At 36.8% G+C, this 21016-nt stretch overlaps 3 protein-coding genes across 5 annotated transcripts; 2 read left to right on the top strand and 1 right to left on the bottom strand.

Moving 5' to 3' along the window:
* Window positions 1-1540: 1540 nt before the first annotated feature.
* DPMS1 (Nucleotide-diphospho-sugar transferases superfamily protein) lies at window positions 1541-7051 on the bottom strand. Of its 3 annotated transcripts, none has more exons than XM_087322988.1 (9): window positions 6971-7051; window positions 3745-3873; window positions 3256-3355; window positions 3136-3169; window positions 2968-3044; window positions 2841-2866; window positions 2401-2565; window positions 2173-2287; window positions 1541-1918 (listed from the first exon to the last, which is right to left on the bottom strand). In XM_087322988.1, the coding sequence occupies exons 2-9, from the start codon at window positions 3855-3857 to the stop codon at window positions 1814-1816; spliced, it is 735 nt and encodes a 244-aa protein (XP_087179114.1). In that variant the 5' UTR covers window positions 3858-3873; window positions 6971-7051; the 3' UTR covers window positions 1541-1813. The 3 variants fall into 3 exon arrangements, with proteins under 3 accessions (XP_087179114.1, XP_087179113.1, XP_087179115.1); XM_087322987.1 differs by having other exon boundaries at window positions 3745-3859; window positions 6971-7046; XM_087322989.1 differs by having other exon boundaries at window positions 3745-3859; window positions 7014-7033.
* Window positions 7052-8099: 1048 nt separating this feature from the next.
* LOC147861633 (esterase/lipase/thioesterase family protein) lies at window positions 8100-12870 on the top strand. The gene is made up of 13 exons (XM_087323031.1): window positions 8100-8314; window positions 8514-8586; window positions 9193-9263; window positions 10610-10724; window positions 10821-10900; window positions 10985-11069; window positions 11163-11243; window positions 11541-11635; window positions 11797-11847; window positions 11924-12004; window positions 12113-12185; window positions 12422-12499; window positions 12615-12870. The coding sequence occupies exons 1-13, from the start codon at window positions 8148-8150 to the stop codon at window positions 12648-12650; spliced, it is 1086 nt and encodes a 361-aa protein (XP_087179157.1). The 5' UTR covers window positions 8100-8147; the 3' UTR covers window positions 12651-12870.
* Window positions 12871-16267: 3397 nt separating this feature from the next.
* Window positions 16268-19393, top strand: LOC147861634 (uncharacterized). Its single transcript, XM_087323123.1, has 2 exons — window positions 16268-16498; window positions 18527-19393. The coding sequence occupies exons 1-2, from the start codon at window positions 16337-16339 to the stop codon at window positions 19085-19087; spliced, it is 723 nt and encodes a 240-aa protein (XP_087179249.1). The 5' UTR covers window positions 16268-16336; the 3' UTR covers window positions 19088-19393.
* Window positions 19394-21016: the final 1623 nt, after the last annotated feature.

The following is a 21016-nucleotide window of genomic DNA, read 5'->3' on the forward strand; positions in this document are numbered from 1 at the left end:
TATCCTAGATTGACTTTTCCTCACAAGATTACATAGTCATTTTTTCCACCGGTTATTGTTCTTGATCATCTTTGTGATGCTTTATGGAATTCTTTTTATTCATTAGTTATCTTCTGTTCAATTAAGAGCAAGAAGAGTGTATAAATGACACCGATTTGTTAACATGAGGCAAGAATAGAGTATTTCACCAGAGAGAGTATATATTATTGTCTTTAGAGGTTGAATATTATATAGGAGACTAAAAATATAATGTTTTCATCTAATACACATGAAAGTGAGAAGTGACTTGATCTCCAAGCCCCAAGGTCAGATGAATATTCCAATTGAGAGTGCACATTTTGATTCTTGTAAGGATTGGGTTGGTTCAAATATGTGGAAGGCGTAATTGAATGTGATCTAAGCCATTGTATCAAAGTATGATATGCATGAAATATGTTTACTAGAAACTGAAAGTATGAGACATCGTTGTTTTACAAATATGGTTGAATTTATGCCATCAAGACTCAAACAAGATTTAACACACAATGGTTTTTGAAAGCTCCATGATCATAAACTTCTTTCCATAATCATAATCTTAACTCATGGTGGAATGATTTTAGACATGGTTTGCAAGCATGAAGTACGCAACTAATATGTATTAGTGGTGACAGATTGAACTGACACAAAGCTAGGACAAGTTTTAATAAGTGCATTTGGGTGATAGCAGGCATGGTCAGCAATGATATCCAAGATTTGGTGATAGTATCCCCATGTTTTAATAAGTGCATTTGCGTGATAGCAGGCATTGTCAGCAATGATATCCAAGATTTGGTGATAGTATCCCCATGTGCCTTACGTCCTCCTGGGGTGGGTGATTTGGTATGTAAATATCTGTGAGAATGTTACCAGTGACTCTATCTGTGTGAACAAGTAGAGTTGTGACATTGATCTTGAACACAAGTAGAGAGAGAGGGAGGGAGCTTGTTAAACACAAGCAATTGTGAGTTTTTAAAATATGAGGTGAAGGCATGAAAAGATAAAAATCTTAACTTAACCATACACTTGATGCTGCTCTAGCTTTTGCTTCTGATCGTATTGACATGCACATATTACACAAAAGCATGAGATAGATTATCTGATCTCTAGCTAGATAAGTGTATCCCAAATCAATACTTAAATTGATCATATCCAAGACTTCAAGATGATGCAACATTATATTTTTGCTGATGGCCAGATTTCCAAGTAGAGTTGTGACATTGGTGTTGAACACTAGAGAGAGAGAGAGGGAGTGAGGGCATGAAAAGATAACAATGTTAACTGAAACTTGAACACTAGAGAGAGAGAGGGAGTGAGGGCATGAAAAGATAACAATGTTAACTGAAACATACACTTGATACTGCACTAGCTTTTGCTTCTGATCGTATTGACATGCACATATTACACAAAAGCATGAGATAGATTATGTGATCTCTAGCTAGATAAGTGTATCCAAAATCATACTTAAATTGATCATATCCAAGACTTCAAGATGATGCCAAGTTATATTTTGCTGATGGCCAGATTTCCGAAGTAAAATTAAATTAGAGCAATTTCTTTCACATCCCTCTGTTGTTTGTTCTGACACTTTGACAGGTAAACCCTCTTTTTTCCTCACCTTTGAGAGTTGCCCTCTTTATCTTTTGACTTGAATGAATTTCATTTTAAATTTTCATGTGGTGTTTAACTGATGAGGGTGATTTTGTTTCACTGGATATTTTATTTGAGAAAATAAGGATGAATTCACTTCAACCGTCAGATATTTTAAAAAAGTGAAGAAGTTAATGGGAAATGGAATTTAAGTAGTCAGAACCAACCACACTAGTCCCTTCAAGTATTGCAGTATCTCAGAGCCACCGAGCTTTGATATACCATAGACTCGATCCACAAATGTGATAGGCACCTGGAAAGACAATTAATAATCAGAGACAAATCAAGCAACATAAAATACAATGGGAAAAACACTAAGGATGCCCTTGTATGGTATTTTCAAAACTTGCAAAACTGCCCTTTGTGGTATAACATTCACCACTACAAAAGAGTATTTTGGTAAATTTTTAAAGCTTAGGGGCATCTGGCAAATAACAATTAGGGGTGTTTTGGTGCTTTGCCCAATTATACATAGCATTTCAAGTGGGTTTTGCTTGGGCCAAGTACCTCCTCAATTTTAACACCTTTACGAGAAGCTCGAACGATTAATTCCATCTGGAACACATAGCCTTTGCTTACACATGCACTTACCAACTCCTCAAAAACCTCTCTTCTATATAGCCTGCAGAAGTGAGCATGTATATATTATATATATGGTTGTATTTAATTGAGCAATTAAAGCCAATAAATAGAGCCCATTAGCTTTGTATGCCAAGTAATTTAAAGAATGTTTACCGAAAAGAACCCGTCAAGTCCGACACTCCAGGCCATAATAGTGTTTGTGCAAGCACATTGGCTCCTCTACTGGTAAGCTTGCGTCGGAGATCCCATCCATGCACACCTCCCCCTTTCACATAACGTGTGCCCGTTACTATATCAGCCCTAGTTTCCTCTTGCTTCCTTGAAAAGAAACAAGAAACTATCCATCAAAAGATGTTACGAAGATGAGATTGCAACATTTAGAAGAAGTGATGCAAACATTAAGCAGAGATTGCAACAATAAGAAGAAAAGACATTGTGAAGAAGTGGGTGCCACATTAAGCTATGGAGTAAATTATAAAGGAAGAGTTGTTATTAACAAGAAGAAGAGGACAAAAACATTAAGAAGAAAGGATGCTATGAAGAACATTGGGATGCAAATTCAATTTGGTGTCCAGATGTGAGAGAAAACAAACCTTATAAAAGTTGGAAGATATTTTGGCTGCACAAGGAGAGCAAAGAACAAACATACAACCAAAAATGAGTAAACGTCTCCCGTAGAGAACATGTTCAACAAAAATTCAGAAACAAAGAAGTATATACATGATGAGAAAGGTCAGCATCCATTATTATGATAAAATCTCCAGAAGCGTACTTCAAACCATGAACATATGCTGTTCCTGAAACATAAACATCAAAGTTACATGCTTATATACATATAATAGCCAGGACCAAAATTTAAATCTAATAAGATCTATATAAGAGCCTCACCTAGCCCTAGTTTTGCAGGTCTTGGTCTAAGAAGCTGTGTATTATAAATCAGCAAGGATTGTTAGTGATGATTTACAGTCCCCATGAACAAAACTTTTATTAGGTATGATGATTACATACAATTCGGTTATCTCCATAAAGCTTTTGGAGCTGTTTTACAATGTCTTGTGTTCCATCTGGACTCGCATCATCAATGACAATCACTTCAAAGCTAACATCCCTGTTTTTTTATCAAAAGAAAAAAGAGGAAGAAAGTATGTGTAACCTTTTAATCGAACAGTTAAGTGATTTTGGAGACGTGAAAAGACTAATAAAGCATATTTCTTCAGCGCTCTCTAATGGTAATGTTTACAGGAATGGTATGATTGGAATAACTGACTAAATACACTCCAATTACATATTATTTTTAAAAGAGATGATATTGATAAAAATAGAGACTGGTAAAGCTTACAATGTATATATATATATATATATGCATATCTGCATGTGTATACTATATTACCCGTATAGAGTATATAACTTTATTATAAGAATATTCATAATCTTGGCTAGCAGTGTTTTTGCAAACGAGTGAATGGGAGAGGAAAGGGGAGGGATGAGGAAACCTACTTGAGTTCTTTGAACAAAAGATAAACAAGCAATGATATGTTGAGGCGTTCACAATAGGTCGGCACCAATATGCTATACTTGGGACGAAAAGTTGTGCTTTGATCATCCATCATACCTAAATATATAAGGCTAGATAAGATGATAAAATCAAAATAACAAGTCAATTTATGAGCACATACAAAGATGGACATATATAAATTAGTATCTAATACAATTACCTACTTTCTGTTGGAATAAATATGTAAAAATTATGTCCTCTAATTTATTTAGCCTAGTTACGTCCACAAGGGAAGACCCTACATATGTGCATCGAACAATATCTTCATGGAGATGCAGATATTGTCGAACTTGCTTTGGCTGTATATCCGTGGGTGGAGTTCACTCAATTTGATTCCAAACTAGGCAACCCAATAGTTGTCTGTTCCGAATTTGGGTGGTCCAACTGAAGAAGTGCTTCTCAAGGAGCCAACCATCTGAATGTGGGTACATGATAAGGTATCTACTTTGTATATGTAATAAAGTGTGAACCATGCAATTGAAACTCGTTCATATGGCAGAGCTGAGAACACATCATCCAAAAAAATCCCTCCACCCAGATGAAATGTACGTAGAAATCTTTAACAAGGAAGCATGTATCTTATCAGAAATCTCCAAACCCAGTTGGAAAGCTCCCCTAGCCATACTATAGTGCAGCGAAATGAATTCTGTATCCAAGAGGGAGAGCATCAAGACATTATAAGTCAGTTGAACACTGAGACCCTTGTGATCCTGCACTTTGAAAATACATGTGTAATTTAATGTCCTCCCACCCCTGTAAAAATCTACATGAAGAATAGCAATCATTGACATGAGTCTCTTTCAGGCTAAAGCACCTCATAGAAGCAAAAAATATTAGTCGAGATACAAGGGTCTTTTTCCTATTCACATATGGTCAGATTACAGTATCGATCAAAATCTTACAGTACGAATACAAACCACTAAGCCAACTCCCCTGGCCCTGAGATACAATGTTATTTAACAAATCTGCTGTGACTAGTCATGGACAACATCGTGATGGACTACTATTTTATACAATGAATTGAATGGTCTAGCCTCTTGGAGTACAGATGAAGGGATAGCAACTTTACCAAAAGTACTCTAAATGCTTCTGAAAAAAAGGTTCCTGGATGAGCACCGAGAAGCATAGATGGGCAAATTCATCATAACCTGGACAAACCCCAGATTCTACACTCAAAATTGTTTCTCATAGTTCAGGTTCTGTGAAAGAAAGCAAAATGCATTGGGCGATATTTGAGATATGATCATCTAGACCAAAGACCATGTCTCATCTTGATCCTCCAGAGTCAAGTTTGTGAGAGGTCATGAAGGAATAGCTCTGGCTAGAAGTTACTGGCCATACAGGACAGTCTCCTAGTGTGTCAATTAGCAAGATAATCTTGATGAGATATATATAAGATCCCACAAGATGCCAATGGCGGTCACAAAAAAAATCTTTTGACCCATGGAGATAGCGAAGAACAGTATGAGAAAGAGGACTGATTGCTGTCTATGGCGAGAGATTATGTTGATAGCCACTCTCATGAACCATGATAGAGATGCTAAGAAACTCTCGATGGGCACCGCATCTTCACATAGGGAGCTACCCAGTGTCTGATTCTTCATCAAAACTTAAAATCTGATTCATGAAATTTAATTTTCGTCCTGTTCTTTCAGCATGCACCAGTTTGCTTTCAGTTTCCGAAACAGAGCTTGAATTGAATTCTCGATGTTTTCATTCCCATTTTCTTCTCTACTTTCTTAAATGATTATTGACTTGTTGAACTTCCAATTCTCTTCCAGAATGAGAACATTCTCTTTGCACTAGTGTAGAAATTTACGTCATTCCGACACCTGTGGTATACAGGGGTGCCCTTACACATCCACCTTGGCCCTTGCTGATTATCTTCCTTTTTGGTTTATTTACTACTATTTACATGAATACCTTTTGGAAGTCTTCAATTGCAATGAAATTCAGAAATTCACAACCATTGGCCATGGTTACTTTGTCTTTGTTAGTTGGGTTCAAGGCTAGTTATCGAAATTCAGAAACTTGTTAACAGAAACAGAGAATGAATCCAGATATACTTTTCCCCATGGTTACTTTGTCTCCGTTAGTTGGGTTCAAGGCTAGTTATCGAAATTCAGAAAATTGTTAACAGAAACAGAGAATGAATCAAGATATACTTTTCCCTATCTTTTCTATATCTTGACTTGCCTACCCATAACTGTGTGAGACTACAAGAAGTGTGTGATGATATTTATGCCTGATTCAATTTCTTTGGATAGGTAAAATTCCAATTAAAATATGTTTATTATCATTTGTAAAGCTAGTTCATGATCTTGTTGTCATGATATATAATTTTTTACACATTTTAACGACAAAAAGAAAAAGCTAGTGTTTCAGATCATTTCCTTAACCCATATTTAATTATGCCCATGAATATTGAACACATGGCTTCAAAATGGAAGAAATAGTGCATACCCTTCATCAAAAAGAGCACAAAAAGTGTGCATCAAGCCAGAAACAATGCAAATCATTATTTCCATCATAATAGACCCCAAAACTTGTAGGGTATTTAACAGACTAACACTCAGGTTCTCTCATCACTTTTCAAAACTGAGAGAGATATTAGAGAGGAAACTTTGATTTTTGGGCCTATACAGTTAGGGAAAGCGCACCATAATACCGCCAAAAGAACCTTTTGGACATCTACCAGGCTACCCATCGGTTCCTTTTATCATCCTATCTAAACTGAGAGCTATGCTGGTGAATGTCCAAAAACTTGGGGGTATTTGGGAAATATCCAAACAGATGGGGGTGTTTTGTGCATGTACAAGAATCAAGAGTCATTAGACGGATAGCTTTCCATGAGATGATATATTTATCCTTCGAGGCTGACTTTCCAACACTAAAATTCTTCCAAGACAAATCAAATAATTTATTTTTTTCCTCCACAATAAGGTCTGGACGTATCTTGGTGCTGTCTTTTTCATACAGATCCTTAGGCTTATTCATCTTATTCGATCTAATGATGTGTACAAATATTAGATCCTCGAAGAATCACTGATCTTATTCAAGCAACAGGCATGCACTGGTTTCACATACAACCCGAGAGAGAGAGAGAGAGAGATGGAGGAACAGATGGAAAAACACAGAATCGAAATACACAGAGAGAGGGGAGAGTACCTTCACATTGTTTATTCTCTGATTTTGAACGTGGAGAGAATACCTGACAGTTCTTTGCTTCTCTCCAATACATACATATATATATACCAGTATGTATGTATGTATTTCTTGGGCCTAAAAGCATTTGATGTATGGAAAATGGAGGTAGCCGGTTTTGAACCCCTGACCTCTCCACCACCACACTCTATTTACTTACATACATACATACATACATAAACATACATATACATACATACATACATACATACATACATACATGAGGTGGGGATATTCCTCCCTATTCTCTAGAACATAGAGAAAAACTTGCTCGTCCCGTCCCGTGTCTTGGACACGACAACATATGAACCAAGAGAGCTTAGATGCATGTTTTATTGCCAGATCCCATGAACCCGATGCAAATTTCGCAACCGCGTACGTTGTCTCCTTTTCTCTTATGGTTTCCATGGGTCTCTTTTTATCGGTGGCTATGTAGTGTGTCACACACTGTGCTCTACGTGCATCTCTCATTTGCTGACCTTTTCTTCGACGAGCAATTTTTCGTGAGATTTTTGTTGTGTTTGTGTGCGGAAAAGCCATATATAGATGATGATTGCCCATGTAATGGACCCGTCTTTGAGTAAGTTAAAAAAGGGGTAGCACGTTGTGGCACATGAGCAATGGGGCCAATGGAAAGTGCCACAAATATAAAGTTCTCTTTGCAAAAGCGTTTCAGTTGCGAAGAGCGTATGATGTGCATGTGAATAAAGAGTTGTGCCCACCAGACTTGTTGGGTTCGAAGTTGAGACAATGTGTTTTTCTCTACCAAGAGTTTTGTGCTATCAAATGTTTGATCCGGCAACAAGGGTCGTGGATTGGTTGATTCATTGATTGATGGGCACATGTCATTCTTGATTGTATGCATGGATGTATGTTATGTATGTTATGTATGTATATGCCATATGGTATGAGACTTCAGTATGTATGTATGTATGTATGTATGTATGTATGGTGCTATGGTCTTTGTCTTAGTGAAAATTCATTGGAGGGCATTTGGGGAAATAGGGAAAAGTCCTGGAGCAGAGCTCTCTGTTTTCTAGGGGGAACTTGTTTTTGGCTCGCCAAATTTAAGAAGCCAAATAGAGAGAAGAAGAAGAAGAAGAAGAAGAAGAAGAAAATCAACACAATTTCGAAGTGTAGAATGCAGAGCTCTGAGAAATCAGACTCCACTCCCGACCTTCCGGAAGAGGAAGAAGAAGAATCGAAAGAAGAGGAGGAAGAAGAAGATGACTTAGCAGCCATGAACACCACCATCGAAGAACCACTACAAAATCAACAACAGCAAAAGCAACAACTTCAATCCTCGCAGTAAGAATACAAATTTGCTCAGATCAATGTCTTTTTTGTCTTTCCATACTTATATAATGTGCGTGTGTATACATATATGTTTCTTTCTTTCATTTCCATACTTATTTATCTTTCATTTTTATTTTTACTTGATTGATCTATTCATGAAAAAGGGGGTTATATATATGTACCTTTCTTTATTCTTTCTGGTATCTTGTAGCAAATTCTCACCAATGCCATGGCAAGGTCATTTTGATGAAGAACGAGACATTATCATTCCAAGCTCAGGAAATGTGGGTATTTCAATTATTGTATTATAAACAAGACATTTGGTTGAATTGTATGTTGTCATGAGCAGGCCTCTTATTTTGTGAAAACTAGAGATGAATTATGAATATTACATACTGGTAGATTGCCAAAAATAGAAGAATTAATGGTAAATCGTAATTACTATTTAAAAGAAGAATGATCCCACTCTGATTCGCTGAATATAAACACCACAATCAATAGAAAATCAAGTAATATAAGAAGTCCAATTCACTTTTTGTAAGAATAGATTCTCTCACAAGTGGCAAAATGAACTTGATAAAATTCAGACACATAGATCTATGATAGATACTAATAAAGTAAACATTAGCAAAACTATACTCTATATTATGGCATTAAATATCCAGTTGATCATTGTTCATTTGCAACATTCAATAATGCATACTAACTCAATTTACATTAAATTGGTTTCAACCAGCTAATTGTATTTCATATTATTTTAAGTCATTTTTGTGGTTGATGTCAGGATTCAAGCTAAACAGATTTATGCATATAAGCAAACGGACTTTTTTTGTGCATTCTGAAAAATTTAGCTATAATCTTTGCTTTGCTTTTCTTTTATTGAGAAATAGAAGTTTCATGTGTACTTGGCTGGGAATGAGGGCCCTGTCGTGTTCTGCATCCATGGAGGTGGATATTCAGGGTAAGTAAATCCCCATCCATATTTTAATGGCTAAGCTAAAGTGGCACCCTAATTATTGTTTTTAATGTCAAAATCATGTTGTATCATGACTTGGAGAAATATGGAGGCTATGCCACATCATTTTCATTGATGAAGATTCATTGTATAATATCATTTCTCATAGTATATTGTTAAACAAACAAGCCCAAGTCAAAGATTTTAAAACCATTCAATAACAGGGCTCATAAAGCTTCTTTTACATTTCATTCACATCCACTCACACACTCCTCCTGTGGTTCTGCACTGTTCTATAGGCGAACAAGAGTTCTTTATTCATGCATACAACTAAAAGACACAAACACATGGATCCTGATAGAAAAACCTGACATTTGGTCGGGGTGAACCCTCAATACACTGAATAAGATAGATAACCAGGAACATGCCACAGACCAATGAGAATCCATGGCACCTACTTGCCTTGTGTCTTAGCAGACTTATGGAGGCGTATTGGGGCTAATTTTCTTTACATGACCATCCTTTGAGATTGATGTGTTAACAGGCTGACTGCCACATAAAGTGAGTTGCATTGTCACCCATATATCCAACACTGCCTTTTTCTATAAATTTCACACGTTTTCAGCCAAATCAATAAAACATCTTGAAGAATTAAGCAAGTAAATTAAGTGTAGCTTTATAAATAGAGCCACATCCTTCTCCCACCAGTTGGTAGTACTTTTTTGTTTGGATCTGTTAACTCTCATCTCTGTGAGCTGCTATTCATTCTCAGTTGCCGCTGACATCTGAGACTGTGTAAGTGTTTCTCGTTTTCATTGATAACTTTTGTTCTGAAATATGTTTTGGTTCTCTTATATCTTTTCCATCAAGTCCCCAAAATTCTGTTTCAGCATACTGCTAATATAAATCGGTATTCTGCCACCTCCAATATATTGTGCATAACCTTGGCTTGTTTGTTGCTCACTGTTTCATACCATATGGACCTTCCATACCTGTAACTATTCTTATTCCTGTTTCCTTGTGACCGTGTAGTATAGTTAGATGGATACTCATTGTGCTTCTAACTATCCCGATGAATAGTTTTATGGGTGTTTGGCAATGCCAAAAGTGAATAGAGATTATATAGCATTTAATCCAGGTTTGGGTCCTCAAAAGGTGAATATTGAATTGTTTGTTGTTTGAATTCCTGCAACGGCCATAGACCATGCAAATTATATCAATAAGAGTATTTCTCTTGTAGATGCTTTATTTAACGTGAAATCTGTATGCTAGGTTAATCAGTGAAAATTCGTTGGCATGATGTCAAAAGTTAGGTTACGATTTGCGTCATTATGTTGTTTCTTGTGTTGAAGGCTTTCATATGCTTTGGCTGCTGGTTTAATGAAACGTGAAGCAAGAGTGGTGGCTATGGATTTAAGGGGCCATGGTTTAACTCAAACAGAAAATAATGCTGATCTTTCTATTGGGGTATGTAGCCATGCATGTTGTAAAGAATAAATGTATTGATACCTTTTTCCATTTTCATGACTTTTGATTCTGATTTTTTACAATTCGAGGAACTAGACTTTGTGCAGTGATGTTTTTGCTGTCATAGATTCACTTTATGGCAATTATGCTCCTGCCATTATCCTTATTGGACATAGGTTTGTCACATCTTTCTGTTGATATTAACTTTGAAAAAATTTCTTATGATAGAATGAGGCACATAATAGTCTTTTGCAAAACAGTTTGGGTGGTGCAGTAGCTGTGCACTGTGCAGCCAAAAGGAGGCTTCCAACTTTAGCAGCCCTTGTAGTTCTTGATGTGGTTGAGGTGATAGACTTACCCATGTGCACTTTATAAATGTACTGAATGTTTACTATTCTGCAGATCAATATCATATGTAACAAAGTGTGAATATTGCAGGGTACTGCAATAGCGTCCTTGGGGTATATGCAAACTTTTCTATCAAATCGCCCTCTTTATTTCCCGTCATTGGATAAGGCGGTGCGTAACATGTAAATAAATATCACCTTAGAATTATTTAATGAATTTCGGTTGTATATTCAAAAATTGAAGGGTACATAATTTAAATGAGTAAAAAGTTTTCCTATATAGATTATATATATATATATATATATATATATATATATATATATATATATATATTTGATCGTCATTGCAATGACATGCTGTCACCAACACCATATTCTTATATGTACCATGCACACATGGCACATAATTATTTCTGGGATTGCTGTAATTATTTATGGAATCTTATTCAGTTTCAAGTTGGTTTACTAGATTGAATGGAGTGTGAGGGGAGGCTCGTTGAGGAACGTGGATTCTGCACGTGTGTCTGTTGGGTCAACTCTCAAGTACATTGAGGAAAAACAATGGTAAATTGCCAAATGCATACATATTATGAATACAACTTCCTTTTCTGTGAGTGTGCAATTGGTGGTTCCAAGTAATTGCAATCATATGGTTATGAGGAAAGTGTAAACATCTGTTCTTCAATATTTCATCCAGTTGATTATCTGTTGGCTTTCTGGCATAGCTATACTTGGATTACACCACTTGAAGAAACTGAACCATATTGGAATGGATGGTAATTGATTATTTAATAATGCTACTTTTAGGTTACATTGATCAGACTTTGTAATTTAGGTTGTTTTTAGATGCAGGTATCAAGGATTATCTGATTTATTTCTATCCTCACCAGTGCAAAAAATGCTCCTATTAGCGGGAACTGATAGGCTCGATCGGTGAAAAAAAAATATTGGCTCTTAAACTCATCATTTTTGTATAAGAATTCGACTCCATTTTTCCTCTTTGCTATTTTTTTTTTTCTAACAGTTTTGAACCATCTTCAGGGCTTTGACAATTGGTCAAATGCAAGGAAAGTTTCAGATGGTTGTGATGAAAAACACGGGGCATGCAATTCAGGTTTTGCTATGAAATCTTGACTCTTAAATTGTACATGGGATTTAGGGCAAAATACTCAAGAATATCCCCTACTACAGCTTTTGCTTTGGATATTTATTGGAATAACCCCAAGTATTCAAGATTAGTAGAATGCCCCCCTCTCTAAGTGTATCTTTACAGAGGGGATTCTAATAATTATGTAATTATGTTGTTTCCATGTTGTTTTGTTGAAGTATACAAATTATGTAATTGTGTAGGAAGATGTGCCTGATGAGCTTGCAAGGATTGTATTGGGTTTTATTACCCGGAATTGCATAACGGCATCGGGTGTCAAGGTATCTGTGTGTATTTTTGAAATCTTTGTCGCATGAACCAATAAGTTGTCGTGTTTTGCTCTTTAACATAAAAAATAATATTTAGTTGATGTGTTCCGTTCTTTTCTATCAACAGATGCCGAATATACAACACCTAAGACCCATAAATTGATTTAGACATACAATACAGACACTCATAAACAATATGTAAAGGATACAAGACATTCAGTGATCGTTTTAAAAGAAAGTATTGAACATACGATGTGGCTACCACTTTTTTTTGTTAAATTGAAGTGGAAATCTTGGTTCACTTGGTGGAAGTCTTGAGTAAAAGGGTTTTTGTTCTTGTACTTTTCAATTTGAGAAAGAGCACAAGAAAAAGAGTTTTATTATTATACTTAATTTGGTTGGAGAAAAGATAAATTGGCATGGAAGATTAAAGGTGTCGCATGGATACGTATGATGGTAGAGTAAGAAATCTTCGAGCGTTTTCTTATGATTTTTTATCTTATTTATGATGACCAATGTATGTTGAGTTCTCGGGGCATTGGTTTCATCGGTTCTTGGAATCTATTCACTTCATCTAAATTTTCATTTAAATGAAATATGCTTACTAGTAATAAAAATGCACGTGACATTTCTTCTGGCCATGCCAATGATCTTCTTGTTAGATCTCACTAGTAATTGTGCAAGCTATAGATATCAATTTGTAAAGCTTATGTTGATACAAGTTACTCATTGGTGTTCTCATGTGCAAGATTAATATGCTCTTATGTTCATTTTATGCTTGTTGGCATATGTTTTCACTCTTTGCAAAATCAAGTTTAATTGTTTGTTGTGTCAGACACTATTGTGTAAATTCATTTGGAACCATGGGCCAATCTCGCCCACTTATATTCACCTTCAAAGAACTCTAAAAGAATTTTCAAATTTGGTGATTTACACAACATTTAGGTTGATCATAAATTAGTCCAATTGTAAGGTAAAGGTGTATAAGCCCTAAATTTGTTTTTACATAACCAAGTAACATTGACCTTGAATATACAATTCGTTAACACTTCCAAGTGTGAGTTCTTGAATTACAATTTCGTAGTGCAAGGCATGGTTAATTGATAAGAAAGTAATTGGTCATGTCATAAAGTGTGAGTTCTTGAAGTGTTTTTATGAATGGGATGACAACAAAATGAGAAAACACAACAAGAGCTATTTGTGGCGGCACTTGACATGCTCACAAACAAAGTCTTTTGATAAAAGGATCTCCCACACAATATGCATATACCATTGGAAGGAGAAAATTCCTAAAACCCTACGTGGAACTCAAGAGTGACGAATTTTGATCTATTAATATTGGTGATGTTGGAGGAAACGTATTTGTGGGAGGTGCCAAGTTATGATGATCTTTGTCAAAGTCCAATGAAATTTCGAATGGGATTGTTGGAGAATTAAAGATGTACAAGAAATCAAGCTTCTACACCAAGCCTAGAAATAATTACATGACAATCAAAATTGGTTGACAAGTATTGTACCAAACTCAACCCATGTTTAAGATACATGTTTGAAGGAAACAATGGCTAACTAATATTTGGTAACTCGTTTCAAGTACAAAATGTTCGTGAATTTAAGGATAAGTGCCATCTCCTACTGACATATTTTTAAAATTTTATTCGTCAAACGAGTAAGGAGTAGTTGTACATCCTAACACAAAAACTATTTGTGTTGGCGCAATAACATAAGCATAGGAGAGAGTCTTTGTTGGTTTAGAAAAAATTGTCTACATTTATGAATGGACTAGATCTTATTGATGTTGGAAATATTGAAGCTCCAGATCGATTGTTTGATCATTTACAAGTTATTTCTGAGTAACTGAGCCCATCACGAGATCTTTGAACAAAAGGGTTCCTACTTTGTTAATGTGAAGGATCAAGATACTTGATAAATTTCGTATTTTGATGAATATTGAGCACAGTTAAAAATATTCTTATTGATATTTAGGTGTCATTCCATATAATTGAGTGATTAAGTACAATACTCATGAAGTTCCTAATGATAACACTTTGATGACCAAATGAGCTTCCAGAATTTTGTCAATATTACTTTATGTTTGTTGTCACACCGCGGGCCAAGGTCAACATCATCATACAAAAGATCTTAGGATGCATGATTGAAAAGAAGGCAAGATGAAGCATGAAACAACCAACAACTCGATAGGAATTTAATGTTCAAGAGGAAGACATTGCTTGTGAGGATCAAGAGGCATCAAGATCGTGATCTAGTTGGGCTTTGCTTTTGTCAATGACTTCCTCATTCTATAGAGTCATGAACAACCTACCTCCTTTCCAACCATCGTTATTGTAAAGAGAAAAAGTTGGGGTGGGGAGGGTCACCACCTATTGTTCAAGCGATCTATCATTAAGGATTTTGACCCAAGCTAAAGGCAGAATTATGAAATGGTGATATAACTAGTTCACTTAACAATTTGTATCAGAGATATATTTCCATTTGAATGGAAAACAATTCACGTCGTTTCGAGGGAGTAAGCTCTCATAGTTTCATATGACATGTAAGGTCTGATATTTCACCAAAGAACAACATATGCTTATTTTTGTTATATTTTGATAGTGAAAACCACACCATACAACTTCAAGAAACTATAAAGGATCTTATGCTTCATCTTCATTTAGAAGGGCAAGTTTCAAGGCAACCTTCATGAGAAGGTTAAAATGCTCTTTGAGGGGTGAAGCAACCATAAAGAATAAGCATTGGCCATGTCCATAAAAACCATGGTAGATTGTTTAACCTAAAAATTCAATGTTGAGTACGTTAAAACATTCACGATGCTGACAACTTCAATGCACTAGTATGGTACTTCATGCTTGACAGTTGCATCTTTTTGAGCTTGTATATTATTATTATTGTTAATATTGATTTTTGCATTTTGGAAACATATTTAGGTACTTTCGTGATGCAATACACGTGCTTCATGTGAAAATGTTTTAGTTCCTCTTGAACACTTATTGATTGATTCTTGTCTGACGTAGGACCATGTATTTACCTTCTAATTCAAAATTTTTTATTCCTTTGAAACCTCGGTCTCAAAAACATTGTGCTGATGCTTGTGTGATCCATTTTCGTGAATTTTGTATTACCACGACCATTATGCCATGCCTCGCTTTTAGTATAATGCTTTAACTCCTCCCAAACCACTTTCCTCCTAAAATATTTTTAAATATAATTAAGACATTTTGCATACTTAGTCTTTGCATCTTACGACCATTATACAATGTGAACGGCATGTTTGTCTAGTATTTTAAATCCCTTTCAACCCACTACTATCTTAACTAATGGTCATTATTCCAATATGCCATGTTTACAAATACCACCTATGCATGATTTCATTACCTCATCCACCTAGGAAGGTAGATCGTGTAATGAAGCCAGGTCTTCGTCAAGCTCATGGTTATCCAAAACATTCATCTAAGGATTCAGATGCAAGTCTCATCAAAATAACCAATATGGAAAAAGAAATAATGACAGGAGCAATATGGGAAAAAGTTATTATTTGTTGATATTGAGGATAGTTCCACTTAGACCTTGTGAGCCGATGACTTGATTGAGTGAATTACATATTTTTAGCCAATTAGTTTGGATAATAAAACAACTTTGTGGGAATCGACTTTAATAAAAGAAAAAGGTTTCATAGTGTGGATGGCACTAATGGGATTAAAATAACGTACATAGACGTGAGGATTAAGGTCTTAATGAATAATATAAATGAGGCACAATTTGTATGAGCCGCACCACGTTAAAATGATCACAATTTGATCTCAAGTAAGTAAGTATTCATTAGAGTTGTGGAGGATGGAGGGAATGATTTTTGAGGCAATGTTGGGACCTGGAGCATTGTTGCTAATGTTGGGATACCATGTTTTCCTTTGTTACAAGATTCACACATCCCCTTTCTGCACTACAATTGGCGCCATAAACCATGCTAGACACTTGTGGGCAATCGACATTCTTCATGTAGGCCATTCATTCATTTATCCATTTACTTTCATTTTGTGACATTCTTGATCTCACTTATGATTGGTAAGATAGTCTTTTGTTGTTCACTGGGATGAGGAGCTTGTAAGTCTATTCATTAGTTTGAATCGAAATGAATTCATGTATCTTTAAACGGAAAATCACTATAACGAAAAGAACCAAAAAATTCGAAGATAAACAAATCACCATTCTCTTTTCACAAAGTAATTTTATACATAGTTAGCATAAATAAGCATCAATTGTAAGTACTCATAGTTCTTACCAAGACTTATTTTATACCAAAATTAGCGTACTTTAACACTAATTAGTATACACTTACTTCCATGCATATTTTAGAGCAAAATTAACCATTTGTGTTTGTTTTTGGTTTTTTAGAATGATGTAATTGTGCATGAATAACACATAACTCTAATTTTGTTATTATTCAGTATTTGCGAGAAGTAGCAACATATTTAAATGAGCACTTAATTGCTCTAGAAAAATTAGCTTTGTAAAAAATGAATAGTGATTATACACTATTTCAAACTTTACATTAGTTTGTAGTAATGTTCAAAATTAATACTAATATATTATTGATTTCCCCTATTTAAATCCATGCTAATATTATACATTTCTTGATTCAAATAGTCCGATTACAAGAACTTATGTAAATGATATATCTGATTTTAACACACAACATAAAATTTGTGGTGATTGATGCTTGAGCCATCACAAATGATAAGTTGGAGATTAGCTATAAATGCTAAGCAGCAATATCACTAATCATATGGTAAATTATTAATGCTTGAGCCATTACAAATGATAAAGTTGGAGATTATCTATAAACACTAAGCAACGATATCACAAATCACATGGTTTCACACTTGCGAATTTGGGCTTTTGGTCAAAGGTAACACATTTTCCGAACCAATAGATTGATGTAGTCATCCAATTGATTGTGAGCGCGAATAATGAAGGGTGATCAACAACTTTATAAAATGAAAGGAATTTGTAAGGTGACCAAATACTCAGCCAAACTAAGAGGACATGATGATCCTACTTTATGGTACTTGGAAAGTACTTGTATGGATCATTTTAGTGCAAATGTTGAAGGAATTTATGAAGATAATGTAATCGTACTGATACTTTAGAGATCCATGACTCCGAAAGCACTGAGGGTCCTCATGGACTTACGATATATAAATGGTTGGGTTAATGTTTAAAAGTTATATGTTACTCACCTTACTTTTGTGGAATATTACTTGTGATGCTTCATTTTGTGAAAATGTGCGATTTTTTAACCATAGAAACAGCGTCAGGTTTTCAAAATCCTTGGAAATTAGCCTTTGGTATGGTAAACACCCATGTACATTAAATTATAGATTGTGCATTTGAGCTAGTATTGATGAGTTTGTGAGGTGATTGAAAGTTACTAGTGTTGGCATGATAAGGCCTACGATAGATGGGAGGCAACCAATAGCTATAATTTGCAATGACACAAGGTAAGAGATATTGAGCTTGTTTATCCATTCTTTGAGAGGGTACGATCAAACTTATATATATGTATTCAAGTTTCTCGCACTCCATATCAAACGAGCTTTTGCCGAGGAGTTAAAATATATACATTAGGATTTACGTGCCAAATGTGTGGCCCTACTATAGCTAAATAGGTATGCTGCAAAAAGGCAAGAGATTCGTTGTGTGTTATACTCCATACATTACACTAGTAGCTTGATCTTTGATGTTCCTTCCGCACAAAAGCATGTGATCAATGCTGCATGAGTGTGAAATGAATATATCGTAAATGTTGCTCGAAACATTTTACTTAATGAACATGTTAACACATCAAAATGTATCCCAATATATTGTAGACCAACTTGCATGGTAAGAAATTTATGACAAAAACTACACGTAGATAAACATGTCAACAACTACACTAGAAAGGGGGGCGGGATCAAATATGAAAGTTTTAAAAGATAAATAATGGTGATTTAATCGAGGTTTGGGGGGTGTATATTTTTTTGGCAGAGCAATATGAAGAAGAATGTGTTTGCGGTGCAAACATTGAGGAATAGCATAATGGAGTCGACATTGATGGCAACTTCGGCAATCGTGTTGGCGGCTGCGATGGGTTTGTACGTGACATTTACGGCACGGTTCAAGGACATAGTTGATATGGCCGTGTTGCATGGTGGCATCGAAGGAGGCGACGGATGGGTGAAGCCATCGATCCTACTAGGTTGTTTCGTGTTCTCCTTCTTGTGCAATGCGCAATCCATCCGCTTCCTCAGTAGCCTTAACTTCTTGCTCAATGTGCCCATGTCCCTAGGCCCCAACAACACTTGCAACGATAACAATAACAATGTTGGACAATTCATGACGATGGGTGGGGGCCACGAGGAAGAGGTGTCTGATCTGTTGTACCGCGCGACCCTCCTCAACACTGTCGGATCACGTAGCCTTTACTTCGGAGCTTGCCTCCTCTTCTGGGTCTTCGGATCTCTCGCTTTCCTCGCCTTCACACTCGCCCTCATCCCCGGTCTCTACATGTCTGACTTCCTCGACCCAACGTCTCTCACTCGGGTGTAATGAATCTTAGTCCTTACCTCATTTCTCTTATAGTACTAGTGGGAAACCTCGACTCGAGGCCACCATCCGGAAAGACGATGTCTACATTGATAAAATTGTTGAAAGCTCGGATACCACATGGTATCCTCAATATATCCTCATGTAGTAGTGACAACAAGGAGTTTGTATACATCTCCAACCTTAAGGTGTATACTAGTTAGTAGAACTAGGCATTAGTCTGATTTTGTTCTTGTTCTCCGCTTTTGTAACGAGCATATGTTAATATCACATCACCACAGTTAATTGCTCAATATAACATGGTACTTACAGATGTTTCATACCATGACCATCCCAATTGTCTACTTGATGCCTTCAATCTTTTGACAGGTACAAGTTGTATAGCTCACTATTAAGGCTTCTAAAAGCAAAACAAAAGAACAAAGTATAAGCCTAGGGCCTCTTAGATGTTGAAGTTAACGCTATGTAGAAACATAAAAGGAAAGAAAGTTAATGGGATGCTCCAAGTTTTGAGTCTCATGACATCAATAATAATGTTGATTGTCATAATTACTCTCTTTGTCATTGTCTATTATGAAGTAATCAAGAATATCCAATCGACTAAACAATAACGTTGTCATGATATAGCGCGCGTGTGTGTGTGCTCGCACAAACACGGAGTCTTGAAACTCATTAATGCGGGCAATGACCAAATGCACAAACACGGAACGGAGTCTTGAAACTAATTAATGCGGGCAATGACCAAATCATATTCCCGCACCCAAATCTCATACATCTTCTCCATCAAGTAGTCTACCTTAATGTGATGTAAGGTTCTTCTCATATGGGGTTGCACAACTTCTTCCAATCATATTTGGGCATTGAGTAGTAGACATTATGGGTGAGATGAAGTGAAGTTATGGTCGACATTCCCAATTGTTTGAGATCATCCCAACCTTCAATAGTTTAAGATAATGGGCGGGAGAGAAGAAAAGCAAGAAAAGGTAGAGAAAGAAAGCAAAAAAGCAGAGAATGACAGGGGAAACTCTTAACAGAAAGAACATAAAAAAGGGGGGGGGGGGGGGAGAGAAAAAGTGAAGGAAAGGAAAGGAAGAGCTAGTTAGAAGAAGAACTTAAGAAGAAAAGGGTGGGCTTGGATTGGAGTTTGGGAAGAGCACAGAAGTTTTAAAATGACTATAAAATGAAACCCAATAGACACACAACAAACCTCATGCATGCTCATTTTCCTTGGAAACAATCCAATTCCAATCCAATTCCAATCCAATTCCCACACACACAGACCGGCATGATGGCTCTTATGCAGCCCATGACCAAGTTTTTCTTCTTCTTCTTCTTGGGGTTCTCGGCATTCTCGCCCCCCGTGTTTACTACTACGACGGCCGAATCTTCTTCTTCTTCTTCTTCTTCTTCGGGGTCGGGGGCGGGGGCGGGGGCAAGGCGCTGGCTAGGTGGTTTCGGGGGGGAGTTCCATGGTGGTGGTGGCGCTTACATTCCGGGGGAGAAGCGGCCATTCTTATGTCCACCATCCCAAGCTCAGCTGGCCCCATTTCCTATTCCTCCTGCCTATCCACATAAACCATCTCCTGTCATGTATCCTCCGCCTCCTCCTCCGCCACCGCCGCCTCCGCCTCCTCCGCCGCCGCCTCCTCCTCCGCCGCCTCCTCCGCCGCCGCCTCCGCCTCCTCCTCCGCCGCCGCCTCCGCCTCCGCCTGTCTTAACAGTACCTGCCAGCATCAATACGCAGAGTCCTCAAGCGCCACCATCAGCTGCCTTTAGCGCCCCATCCGCTGGGCCCTACTCATCTTCGCCACAGCAAACCACGACGACTGCGGCGCAATTCGCCGCCGGACCGCAGCAGCCCATCAATTCTGACGATCAGGGCCTCGGCTCAGGCTCAAGCTCAAGCTCAGGCTCAGGCTCAGGCTCAGACTC

Source organism: Azolla caroliniana, unplaced genomic scaffold (genome assembly GCF_043228905.1).
Source record: "Azolla caroliniana isolate FFs.n. ecotype wild unplaced genomic scaffold, voAzoCaro1.0.p SCAF_7, whole genome shotgun sequence".
Taxonomy (NCBI): Eukaryota; Viridiplantae; Streptophyta; class Polypodiopsida; order Salviniales; family Salviniaceae; genus Azolla; species Azolla caroliniana.